This window comes from Pelmatolapia mariae, linkage group LG18, assembly GCF_036321145.2.
Source record: "Pelmatolapia mariae isolate MD_Pm_ZW linkage group LG18, Pm_UMD_F_2, whole genome shotgun sequence".
NCBI lineage: Eukaryota > Metazoa > Chordata > Actinopteri > Cichliformes > Cichlidae > Pelmatolapia > Pelmatolapia mariae.
In genome coordinates, this window is record NC_086243.1 from 11,801,612 (window position 1) to 11,815,088 (window position 13,477).

The following is a 13,477-nucleotide window of genomic DNA, read 5'->3' on the forward strand; positions in this document are numbered from 1 at the left end:
TAAAGCAAACAAAGCCTCCGTCTAGTGATGGGGTTGTAAAGTCAACTAACAGGCCTTTTTAGCTAGCCATGTCCTCTATTAACCAGCTGCTTGTCAGCATTTGATGTATTCACCAACTCTGACCCCAATCAGGCTGCTTAACCTTGAAGAAAGGATTCAGCTGTGTCTTGTTCACTTGGTTCCTCGGATCCGTAACAAACTTGGACATTTCTTACCTCAATAAAAGAAGCCACAGCCAGCTATACAAAGACACAGTGTTTGGGTACGAGGCACTGCAATGCTCTGAGTACTTCAGATTCTTCAGTATGTTACAGACTGCTGGTGCTGTTACAATCTATTACTTTTTTTTTTTTTTTAAATAAAGCACACTTAGATTTCTCCTTCTGAGAGAAACGGAGGTGTTATTTAGACCTTGAAGCAGAGTTATGTTAATTGTTTGTGGTGAGAAAAAAACATTTGTCTTCTTATGATTGATTTTATTTTGTTTTCAATTTCATTTGTTGTGTTATGTTTATTTGTCTAATATATATATATATATATTTATATATATAAAAGAACATCATCAAGGCAATATCAAAGGAAATGGAAAACATAAGACCATCATGGTGGTGCATACAAATGCATGCTTGCCTGCTGTGGCGTGCGATTGTTTAATTATTTATAATTACTGATGTTGGTGCATGAAAACTCAACATTGAGGGACCCTGGGATATGGTATGCAGATCTAGACTGTGCTTAAAATTAAGGGTTAAATTAGTTCAAGCTATTTTTTTCCTTTAATCTGTGTATCTCATCTCAGAGAGGTGACGTTCATAGATATTTCTGTCACACACACATTTTTTTTAAAGAACAGACTGGGCTAAAAATGTGCTCACACACGTACAGTGCTGTTTATTACAGGTGACCAACCTTTGCTTGGTTGTTGCAAGACTGGATCAACCTGCTGGCAGCTGTCAGTTATATCTGAGTATGAACTCATTTGACTATCAAAAAAAGTAGGGTAGTTGAAATGCTCTGATTTTCACTGTTTGCATCACCTCTACATTCATAATTTTCGGCAAACATCAGAAACACGGGAAGTTTTTGACTCTTTCACTTGATGTGACTGTCTATGGAAGCTTTTTCTGCCTGTGGGAATGTTTTTATTTTCATGGGACTGGAAAAAAAAATAGATAAAAATTTGCCATCCGTAGGACAAATTTTCAAGCCCCCCCAAAGAAATTTTGAGTTACTTATTTAGTATTTCAAATTAGTAAGCCTCAGACTAACCTGAGCTTTGCTCCTTACCCTAATTTTGAGATATTAAGTCAAAATTTAGAGATAATAACTTTATTCATGGATGCCAATTTAGATTTTTTTTTTCTGTTTCTTCAAACAAACTTTCATTGACTATCTTACACCAATCAAAAGTGTAATACAAGTAACAGATTGTACAGAGGTCCCTCGTTTACGTTCTAAAAATAACCCACGATAGCTGAAATCTGCGAAGTAGCAAATTTTATTTTTTACAATTATTATAGATGTTTTAAGGTTGTAAAACCCCTCACTACACACTTTATACACTTTTCTCAGACACGCATGAACATTTTCACACTTTTCTCTCTTGTTCAAACACCCTCAAAGTTCAAATCTTCGTAGAAAAATATTTCCAGTATTATAGAATAAAACCAAAGATCAAACCTAGTTTTCAGGTCCAGAACATGGGAATAGAGCAGCTGCCAGAGAATTCAACATTAATGAATGAATGGTACGGAAGTAGAGGAAGCAAGAAGAATGAGTTGAATAAAGTTTGACTTATCTGACTGTTTTGTTTCGCTTAATGCGCCTTATAATCCAGTGTGCCTTATGGTCCGAAAAATACGGTAACTTCTACCTTCCTTTAGCATGTCCAGAAGTCCAATCATTTCTGCGATGGTTAGCATCTTCCTCTGCCTTTTGGGTGCTACCGCAGGTGCCTTTGACGGTGCAAAACATTTACAAACATAAAGTACAGCACTTCAGAGTTACACTGCTAGCAATCAAAGATTTATGTAAATTTGACAAGCTGGAGACATGGCACGGAGGAGATTGATTGACAATGGTCTACAGCCGATCAGAACGCGGAACACAATGCGCTGTAAACAAAAACAAAACAAAAAGCATGCAAAAATAAAATCTGCGAAACAGCCAGGCCGCGAAAAGTGAACCGTGTCATAGCAAGGGACCACTGTAGAAGCAGTAGAAGGTTGGACAAATAAAACAATATTCTATTTCATTTATTTATGTTCAATACGTTAACATGCCAATTTGCGTTTTAATTTTATTTTAGCAGTCTTTGAAACTGAGCTAACCCATCAGTTGTTCAACAGCAAAAGAACACATCACAGAAAAATTGCTCAGCTCTCCAACTAAACTAGTCTAGCAGGTGAGCCGTTCTTGCAATGAACATAAAAAAAGCTTTTTTTTTTAACTTCTCTATTTTTGTTATCTTAAAACTGTTGATAAGTGGGAGCATTTTGCATTTTGAGTACCGTGACCCTGTTGACCTAAAGAGAATCTCTAAAATGTTTAAACTGCTATTAGATAGCCAGACTTCACTATTTTATGTATATGCACGTTTGTGTCTGTTGTTCTGGCTGCTTGACAGATATTTTTCACAGTCTTGCATTTCTGGATTTCTCGCTGGGAGCGATCACATCCTGCAAGTCCAAAGGTCACACCTCTGCTGCCCCCAGTAGCAGCATCAAATCGGACAGACACGCTGGCGTTGAAGTGACGAGAATGTAAAACATTCTCATTGTTTTTTGCAAAAAATGATCTTAAATGTCACACCTGTTGTGTGCGAAATGCTATTCGGGTTCTGTAAATGACAATTTTATTATTGACATTTTTGAAACTGAGAGTTTAGGAAGATGCCATTGACATGTTTTGAAGACAGAACATGTCAGTGGCAACAATCTGGTCGGCTAATGCTGAACCTGCATGGATAATGACATACAAGAAGGGCAGTTGGGTGCTGCTACAGCTCCGCCGGTTGAGCAGGCGACACAAATGCCAAAGGCTACTGCCGGAGCCTCAGTTTGCGTGCAGGTCAGACCATTTCCTGTGTGTCACATCCCCCTCTCACTCTCTCCCTGTTTCCTGCCTGTTCCCTTTACTAACCTCTCAAAATAAAGGCCAAAAAAAGGGAAAAAAACAAAGAAGTTCAGTATCCAGGGGTTTGAATCCACAAGAGCTTATTTATAATGCGATAAAGCTACACAAAACACTCAGAAAAAATGGTTTTAACATTGTTTTGATTGCGTAAATCAACCTGTAATACATCCTCTGACCTGCTATGCCAAATTGAAAATCTTCTGACATCTAACGACAGGGCAATTAATGGGAACTCTTTAAATTTACTGTTTTTCAGATACAAAAAGTATTGATTATCGGCCCTGCTGGGTATCTCATCTCCCTCCACACACACTCCTTTTACAAGCAGCCTTTTATTTGACAAGCCTAATCTTTCTCAACACAAGAAGTGACAATAAGCAGGCACAGAGGCCTAATTAAAGGGACTTTCATTCAAATTAACACACACTCTCTCCCACACAAACCTCTGATGACCCATTAGCTGCACAATGGTTAGGACAATGCTTCTCTATCACACACACACACACAAATACACACAGTGTTCTGCAGGGGGAGAGCGGTAAAGCTGGATTTAGATTTAGGAATGCAATAAAAGTGCAGATGGGGGTGGGGCTAACCAGCTGCTTGTCAGTAGGGTGGGGTTGGGGGGGAGATACCTTCACAATCTCTAGATAAGACAAGTTGCATATAATGGGATCTCTCAGGGCACTTTCATCTATCCATATCTTCGACTGCGACCCCCATGAAGCTGCGCAGTTTACAAGCAGATTCATCACTTATCTCTTGAAGCTCTTATCCGAGGTTGTCGTCCCTCCTCTCCTACCCTTTTATCGGAATTTGACCCCAGGCTTTTAGCGTGGCAAGGGGCGTGAAAGTCAGCTTGACCTCTCGGGGTAACCTCCGACACAAAACACCGTGTGCAGCAACAAAGCGCTGAAAACAGAGGACCTCTGAGAAATGAGCAGTGACCATAAAATGGTAACCTCTATTTTCTAGCACAATAAAAGTGTTCTCGGGAGAACTGCTCGCATGTACGCGGGATCAAAGAGCACCGTTCACGGCGCAGTGCGCTTTTGCGCTGGGAATTAAAGTTCACCTCGATGCTACCTCACTTGGCTTCTTAAAAAACAAAGTTTACTGTGATATGAAAGCATGAATCTGAGGGTGTTCTTAAAGACAAAGGCGAGGCAGGAGATTGGCTTGCATGTGTTTGTTGTGGGGCTTCTGGGTAATCTGGTTTTGTCGGGATGGTTTTTGGGGCCTCGGGGTCATGCTCTCTGCATCTCTGAAGACAGACATCCTCCACATTCTTCCTGTGTGTGTGTTTGTGTGCGCACGCTGCCCCACACAGCCCACTCTCTTTGCTCTTTGACTCCAATGGCCATATAAGGCAGCCAGCACCATGGTAACCACAGGGCTTGAATAGCAGTGTCAAATCCCTGGGAGCGCACACACACACACACACACACACACACACACACACACACACACACACACACACACACAGCCCCCTCCCCCTCTGCATACACTCCTGCTCCCCTCCCTCCTTCTCTCTCTCTCTCCGGCTTTGCTTGATCTCTCTTTCTCAAACACACACAGACACACACACAAATACGTTGGAGGAAAACAGACAACAGGAAAGAGGGTCGAGGAGAGAGAGACAGAAGGTGGGGGGGAAAAAGCAAATGCTGAGAATTTCAGTCTGTGTGTCGAGCTCAGCCATTTCCTTGAATCATAATCTGATTTGTGGACTGTGAAGCCGGAGAGGGAGAGACAGAGGGGTGAGAGGAGCACCCATCTCTTCAACCCCCTCCTTCTGATCGCCTGAGCCATAGGGAAAAGCTTCTCACACACACACAGAGGCGAAAAGCAGCACACAGGGGCTAGGCCGCAAGTCATTAGTTCTTGGTGGACAAGCACTGACAAAAGGCTGGAGGGAGAAGGCTGCACAAGCGCCTGGAGAGCGATCACAGGAACTATGGAGGGCTGAGCACACGGACACCCTCGTGTACGCTCTCTTGTTTTTCTGGGTTTTCTCTGTGGAAGCAGGAAGCACAGAGGCTTGTGTCACAACTGAAGCTACAACAAGCTACAACAAGCAAGGAAGAGAGATCACTTCCTTGTGCCGGGGATCTGCTGGTGTGTATTTTGGAAGTGAGTGCAGGCAGTCCACGTCGCCGCCGCTGCTGCTATTGCAGCTGCCCCCAACATCGCTCTGAGGACCGCCGTGACCACCTGAAAATGTTGCAGCTGCTGCGTGGACATTAACTTGGTTTGCTCAGTGTGAAATGTCTCCATCACGGGTCACAATGCTACTGCTGCTGCTGAGAGGATTACAGCAGGGAGAGAAGAGTTGCCTGCCTTCTCAGGAAGATCTCTAGAGCGACGAGAGGATTTCTTTTTCAGCGAGGGGAGCCACAGACACCACATTACTGTTTGCTCTAAGGTAAGCTTGACATTTTCTCTCAAAGGACTCTACATGCACAGAATAGCTGCTACTAGCAAGGGCAAATTCAGTGTTAGGGGTACTTTAAGAGGGGCGGTCAAATGCTCTCCAGGCATGTGCTGAGGCGAGCTATGCTGAGGTCCTTTTTCAGCCATTACTGTTGCTACAGAGACAGGGCTGTACGTGTGTGAGAGGACAAGAGCATGCAGAGCAGCGCGAGACAGGATTCTGCACCTCGTGCCGTTTGCTTGCAAATGATTTTGTGTTTTGCTCTAATTTTGGAGGGTGTGCGCTTAATGTGTGTTTCCTGTGAAAGGTTCCTCGGCTGAGACTATTTGCCTGGGCAGTGCTCGTTGCCCTTAACCATCTCAGGAACTGGTCTGAAGAAGAGGACGAAAACACCAGGCAGGGGCTACGAGCTGGATAAAGAGAGAGCGCGAGAGAGAATTGCAGAGGAAGACACTGAAATCTACATGCATGCAAAACTAAAAGTTGCCACACTGAGACTGTTTCCAGGTCATAGTGGAGTGGGAGGAGACTGATCGCTCTTGTTTTTATTTCGTTCTCCTGCCAAACACACTTCTACTCAAAGGCTTAAAGCCCCCTCCTTTTTTTTAACCCTCCTCTCATTGACATCTGCCATCAACCCCGAGGATTGTTTTTCTTTTTGTTCTTTGGTATAATAACCCAGAGACTTCATAAACAACTGAGAGAGGGAGAGGTGGGGGAAAACACACGCACACACAGTCTGGACTTTTTGATATTTATGTTACCTTGACAGCAACCAGAAATCTTGGCTGCCTGTCCCATTTTCCTCTGCGGTGGTTCGGTAACCAAGCGATGGCCATGGTGAGTGGGGGCTGGGGAGATCCCAATGGGGGCACTAACGGGCTGGGGGACAAGGGCTACCTGAGGGGGGAGGAGGAAGACGGCTCTCCCCAGGCGGGAGGCAGCGACATGGAAGCCGGAGAAGATGACAAGGCCTGCGTGGTGGACTGCGTAGTGTGCGGGGACAAATCCAGCGGGAAACACTACGGAGTGTTCACCTGCGAGGGCTGCAAGAGCTTCTTCAAGAGGAGCGTCAGGCGCAACCTCAGCTACACCTGCAGGTGAGGCATTGTGGGTAATTGTTATTTTTTGATTTATTGATGGGCTGAGCTCGCACAGTGTTGAGAAACCCGCTTAATACAGGATACTGGAAGGTGAAAGAGGAAATTAGACTAGTTATCGTTAAAAATACGTCCATATGTTTTTTTTTCTTTTTTTTTTAAATTTGTAGCCTAAATGAAATATTTAAAAATAGTTATTATTGACATGACGTGTCATTATTGACAAATATACACTTCCTAAATGTGAGGACTCGCTGCATTTCTTTGTCTTGTTGTACTGGATGTACTACTTTAAGTGCCACAAAACAAACTGCTTTCATGTGGGAAGAACATTTTCTCTATTATCTGTTTTTTTCTGACTAAATTATTCCCAAAAAAATAACAGAAACGTTACTAATCAAATCAGCTATTATTTGTAGCTAATATTTATTATATGTGTTCACTAGATCGCCATTTCCATACAATTTACAATACAATACAATTTTGAAACTAGTGATTATTTTCAATTTTTTTTAATCAATCTAAAAAACAATCCGTGCTTTGCCATGCCAAGATATTCTCACTTCAGATTATTTCTGTTCACTTCTGATCAAAAAAAGTATCTGAATCCATTAATTAATTGCAATTATTTATTTATTTATTTGCTGTTCATTTGACTTATTTAGCCCATGATAACATTTTTAGCCAATTTTACTTGAATAATAATGAAAGCGTCTGTTGTGCACAGCAGACAGCTACATACAGTTAAGCTATATGACTGAACCATGTAGCCATCAGCTCTCTGGGCGCCATCATGCTGTGCGCAGCCTCGTGGAAAATCTAGTTTCATAATGCAATATTAATGTTGAGTAGCTCTGTTAAAAGGAAGTGTTGGCATCAGGCTGTTGACACTAATCTGCAAACAGCTTTTATGCTCATCAGATTTTTTGTTTTTTGTTTGTTCTTTTTGAGAGGAAGATAATGGCTGCACATCAGAGCAGAGCAGCTTTTCCACTCGCTGTATGGGGTTTGTTCTTACATTTGTCATCAGGTTTGGCCGCTTTTGATCACATGTCACACAAACTGATGCCCGCAGTAAAGCTTATTAACTGTATTACAGGACAGTGTGGTCGATGTATTTTAATACATGTAAATGCAGTATGTAAGAGGTGTGATGTGGGGCAAATGTTTATTAACTTTACACATCTGTAATGCTGCTCTGCTGCATGTGCTGCAGAATTGTTTCTTTTCCGTCTCACATGCGATGACATGAGGCCAACTTCATTTTTCCAGACAATCAAGTAAAGTTGGCAAATATTTAATGACTTATTATTCATTAATTTACTTTTTTGGGGGGGTTTATTCTCAGATCAAATAGAGAGTGTCAGATCGACCAGCACCACAGGAACCAGTGCCAGTACTGTCGCCTGAAGAAGTGCTTCCGTGTTGGCATGCGCAAAGAAGGTAACTATCCTGTTCCCCAAATTATTTTACCATCCATTCACTTTCTCTGGCAGGAATAAGAAACACTGTGGCAAATGCTGTGATTGTAATTGCACAATAGTGGAAATAGTTCAGCTGAATGAATAAAAGAGGCTACTTTCAGCTGCTCTTCTATTTATAAGGGGTCGCCACAGTGGGTAGCTCTGTGTATTTGATTTATATGTTGGATACCGTTCCCTACGTAAACCTCAAAGAACCAGCGATCTTCCGCTTGTTAGGCAAATGTGTAAACCACTACACTATAAAAAAGAGGGAATAAGTGACATTCAGCACTAAGCATCAGAGTCTTCTCATTATTTCCATCAGATACTTTTTTGAAAAGAATAAAAACCCATTAAAGTATAGTAGTAATTATCTGCTAGTGTGATCTTGCCTTTTCTGTGCTCTGTAGTTCAGAGAATGCCACACATGGTTCTCTAGGTCATATCATGGCTTAGCAAGCCATGCGTGTCAGCTCAATGCCATGTACTAAGTGGCTTAATCTAGTGCCTGCGTAACAGTGAGTGAGAGGGATACAGGGCTAAGACACCTGCGTCCCAGAGGCTTAAGCCTCTGGTTGAAGCTACAGAAACCCTCTGACTTGTTGGCTCAATCAAGAAGAATCCAATATGGGAACTTCACCCTAAGTGGAGGATCAGGCGAGGCCATCAGTAAATGTCACTCTGACAGATACACAACAACAAACAAATAAATAAATAGTTGTATACAAACACATTTGTTAGGCCTTTTAAAACTGACATCAACATTTAGGAGATTCTAAGCACAGACATCCTCCCTCAGTGTCCCTTCAGTTGGTTTATTCCTTGTAATCACAGATCACAAAGTACGCTAACTACACACATTATGAGTCCCTATAGAAAAAGAGAGATTCCCTTTGCTCCACTACCTCGACTGAGAGGTCAGAGGTCAGAGTCAGCTAGTGAGCCGCATTCCTACTGTATGTGTGAATTGGGCATGTTGCTCAAGGACGCTTGAAAAGGGCAGATGCTCATACCAGGAATTAATATCCCCAAATGGAGAGATCTCTATTGGTTTCTGCCCTGCTTTGAGCTGAGTTTGATTGTGCATGCTTTTAATGCTGGAGAATAGCTTCCTAATTGAGTCAGGCCTGGTAATCAGAAATGCACTGCTGGCTGAATTCAGTTTTAACTTTTCTTCTCTTTGGTCTTCTCAACCAAATCCCCTCCATCACCTCCCCTTGTCCATTGCAATTTTCTATTCTGCCCTTTTCTTCTCCAAACCCTTTCCTCTCCTCTCCTCTCCTCTCCTCTCCTCTCCTCTCCTCCCCTTTGTCCCCCAACCAAAATACAGCAGTTCAACGCGGTCGCATCCCACCTCAGCCGAGCCTCAGCCCCTCCATCACACCCATAGGTGGCGCCAGTGGCCTTGGAGGCGGCGAGTTCTATAACAACAACAATGGAGGTAGTGGTGGTGGCCAGCCAGTGTCTGAACTTATTTCCCAGCTGCTGAGAGCCGAGCCTTACCCCAACAGTCGCTATGGACACCAGTACAACCAGCAGGCCGGTCCTGATAACGCTATGGGAATAGATAATATCTGTGAACTGGCTGCGCGGTTACTCTTCAGCACAGTGGAGTGGGCGAGGAACATCCCTTATTTCCCTGAGCTGCCTGTGTCCGACCAGGTTAGAGGATTATTTCTAATTAAAAGCCACATATACAGTTTTGATTTTGAAAGACTCTTCCCTCTTTATCAGATTATATTGCAGGAACTGTAAAAGATAAGCAGAATGAACTGAGTAGACATTAAAGTGTTGAGGGGGGTGTCACTGATTGAGACACTACTAAATCCTCAGGTGGCCCTGCTGAGACTGAGCTGGAGCGAGCTGTTCATCCTCAGCGCAGCGCAGTCTGCCCTGCCGCTCCACATGGCGCCCCTGTTGGCTGCAGCTGGTTTCCACTCCTCGCCCATGTCTGCGGAGCGCGTGGTGTCCTTCATGGATCAGGTGAGAGTGTTCCAGGACCAGGTGGACAAGCTGACCAGGCTACAGGTGGACTCTGCTGAGTACAGCTGTCTCAAGGCCATCGCGCTGTTCTCGCCAGGTGATTAGTGATTCGAGTGGCTAGTAAGAGCAGAAAACGTAGTCTTGCTTGTTGACTTCACCTGCTGTCATTGTAGCACAGCTAGATCAACAAAAGAATGGTAAAAATCCTCACAGTTTGATGGTGCCTGGCAAACATGCAACAGCTTTATCTTGTAAAAAAGACCCTTTAACTGTTTAAATTGGCTTTAGGGTTTAGAGAAACTGATTTCATGTCCGTCTTCTTCTTCTTTCATGGAGAAAAAACAAAAAGAACTGCTGGAAGACTAACAAGCCACTTAGTCCAAGGCATTCATCGAACAATTTACCTCCTATGGCACCATCTCCTGGCTTGTCATTGAAAATGCAGTAATGTTTTAAGTGCTTTGTAATTAGCAGCACCATTGATCATCATGAGCCCTGAGCTTTTCCTGACTTAAGTCTTACATAAGTGTCTGCCTCAAAGAAATAGTTTATAGTGACTGTCACCTCTAAAAGCGATCATTATTTAAAGTAAAACTTTTTTTAAAGTGAGGCTTATAAATCATGTTTTGGCCTGAGAGCATCCATAGATGAAGCACTCTGGTTTCACGTGTTTCCCTCTGGGAGGTTTTATTACATTATTTGCTGGGATTTCATCCTTCCTCTAGGCTCATCACGACTCTTTATGTAACCTGCCCACACTATTAAGTAACTGCCTCCTCCCTCCTCCCTCTTAGATGCCTGTGGTCTAACAGACCCAGTACACGTGGAGTCTCTGCAGGAGAAGGCTCAGGTGGCTCTGACAGAGTACGAGAGGATGCAGTACCCGAGTCAGCCTCAGCGCTTCGGCCGCCTCCTCCTGCGCCTGCCCGCCCTGCGTGCCGTTCCTGCCAGCCTCATCTCCCAGCTCTTTTTCATGCGCCTGATAGGAAAGACACCCATTGAGACGCTGATCCGGGACATGCAGCTCTCCGGAAACTCAATCAGCTGGCCGTATGTCCCAGGACAGTAGCTCCCTGACAGACGAGGTCTCCGTCTGGTAATAGTGACGACAAGGACCCACAGGAAACCTCCTGACTCATCACTATCCATCTGTGTGGTTATCAAACTGCAGCGCCAGCTGGCCATCATATGCACTGTACTGTAACCGCTCAATTCCCCCTCATGAACGAGCCCTCAGACTCCACATGGGCCTCCAGAAGAAGAGAGTAGAAGAATAGCATAGCCAGTGCCAAGCTGGAGCTGTCTTGTTGCCAGTGCTGTCGTTCTGGTGCCAGGTCCCAGGCCGGAGACCAGCTCGTCACGCTGGGCTCCGATATGGCCACCACAGCCAGTCATGTCACCACCCACATGTCATAGTGACTAAAGACTCTGCAGTTTCATGTAGAGGGCAGCAGCACCCCACTACAAATACATTTAGAGAACAAAACTGTCCTGCCAACAAACATCGGAGGAGCAGTGTTTCCCACACCAGGCTCATTTTCCATGGCTCGCCATTTGTGATACAATGACCTTTTTAACCAAATAACTGACAACAGGATGATCCAGTATCATCACTATTATGGATCGATCTGTGCGCCTCACTGTTGAAGGGAAACTCTTACCTCAACAACGAGGAAGACACTAAGGAGCTCCTGAAAAGGAGCAGAAAGGAGATAAAACCAAGGAAAATTCACCAAAGTCTATCATATCATCCTACGAGATGGTCCTTACACCCAGAAAACGAGATGAACCGACTTGTGACTGCCTGACCATCGAGTAAACAGCGCATTTAAATTCATCCACAGGGCTCACTGGTGGTGTAGTTGAAGAAGATTTAAAAAAAAAAAAAAAAAGGCATAGTAAGATGAGAGCGGACTAATACCTCACTAGACATCAGAATGCTTTAGTCTGATATTTCCTAAACACAAACCTCTGTAAATTTTGTTCACCAGAAACCGCCTTCTTTTTGACAACTGCCTTGTTTTTCAGTACAAATTTGGGACACCTATGTAACACGAGTCTTAGATCCCCCAAATTGATTTTCAGTCGTCTACTGAATATGAGTTTTGACTCGCTGAATATGGTGCGTTCAGCGTTATTTTGATCAAACATCATTGTTATTATATATACATATATATAAATATATATTTGTTTTCTTTTTTCACATATGCACTGAGAAACGGCAGGCTGACGTCTAAATCCTACTTGAGTTTAGTTGTTTGAAACGATTCTAAAACAATAAGAATTAGCTTGACAAAAACAGCTCTAAGAGTAAATAATCGACACTACCAGTTAAATTCCAGTTTACGCTTCTGGAGATCACGATTTCCTGAAAACTGTATTGAAATATGTACATATATATATTGAGGCCGGCTTTTGTCTTTTCTGCATGTTCAACTGTTATTTTGGATCTCTGCTAAGTTGATACTGTTTTATTTTATGTAATTAAAGTTTCTTTTAAACATTAAAGTATTTGCCTTCAATGGTAGCTCCTAAATGTTTCTTCCTTTTTTTCCTACCTGTATTTACATGAAAATACCTCTGTCATCTGTTGAGATGTCAAGAAAGAAGCTGAATGCCATTACAACTAATACGACGTAGAGCTGTTCATGCTCTCATCTCTTAGCATCTTGAGTGTGTCTCTGCTGTTTGTGAATGATGTTGTAATTGATGAGGATCTGGTGAAAAGACTGCGCTTGCAGGATATTCAATGCCAAAAGATTAGACTGTCTGTCGGGTTAGAAGAAGATGGGATTCCCTGGTCCACCTGAATTTACCTCACATGGGTATTTCAAGAGGCAGGTTTACAAAATCAGGACTATTTTAGGTATTTTTAAGGAAATGATGAAAAACGCACTCCAAACTCAGCACGATTCAGCAGTTAGCAATTTAAGAAACCAGAGAGGAAGGGTGCAACTCCTGCTTCTTGATTTGCCGCTGGGCCATTTTGGAAGTTCTTTGCATATTCTTCCCTCAGTCTACAATTCACACAACCATGCCGTAGAGGGAGGGGAAAAATATTGTTAATGTTTTCTTATCTTTGTGTTACTGCGTTCTTAAGATTTAAAATTTCATGTGTATGGCAACGCTATTAAAAGAATCAAACGATGACGATGTGTCTTTTGTTATGTTTTTTTTAACTTCTTGAATAATGTGTTGTAATTTCATCTGTATGAAGAATGCCAAATAAACACTGCAACATGTACTGCAAGTTTGCTGTTGAAAGTAGTTTTGTATGACAAAAACAGAGAAGTTTCACTTGCTTCTTTATTTACATTATGCTCGTCTACCAGCGTATTCTTACATAGTTTGTCATATATTTA

General features: G+C 42.8%; 1 protein-coding gene across 2 annotated transcripts; it reads left to right on the forward strand.

The window, feature by feature from the left end:
* Positions 1 to 4,720: 4,720 nt before the first annotated feature.
* Positions 4,721 to 13,342, forward strand: nr2f6a (nuclear receptor subfamily 2, group F, member 6a). 2 transcript variants are annotated; one of them, XM_063461099.1, is made up of 6 exons: positions 4,721 to 5,560; positions 5,877 to 6,669; positions 8,018 to 8,112; positions 9,463 to 9,794; positions 9,966 to 10,212; positions 10,910 to 13,342. In XM_063461099.1, exons 2-6 carry the CDS (start codon positions 6,401 to 6,403, stop codon positions 11,182 to 11,184), a joined length of 1,218 nt encoding a protein of 405 aa, XP_063317169.1. In that variant the 5' UTR covers positions 4,721 to 5,560; positions 5,877 to 6,400; the 3' UTR covers positions 11,185 to 13,342. The 2 variants fall into 2 exon arrangements, with proteins under 2 accessions (XP_063317169.1, XP_063317170.1); XM_063461100.1 differs by having other exon boundaries at positions 9,466 to 9,794.
* The last annotated feature ends 135 nt before the right edge of the window (positions 13,343 to 13,477 follow it).

What these genes read in the sequence shown, in the direction of transcription:
- nr2f6a (XM_063461099.1), top strand. Translation starts at nt 6,401, where the DNA reads ATGGCCATGGTGAGTGGGGGCTGGGGAGATCCCAATGGGGGCACTAAC. An exon ending in AACCTCAGCTACACCTGCAG is followed by an intron (nt 6,670 to 8,017) that starts GTGAGGCATTGT and finishes GTTTATTCTCAG; the next exon opens with ATCAAATAGAGAGTGTCAGA. An exon ending in TGTTGGCATGCGCAAAGAAG is followed by an intron (nt 8,113 to 9,462) that starts GTAACTATCCTG and finishes ACCAAAATACAG; the next exon opens with CAGTTCAACGCGGTCGCATC.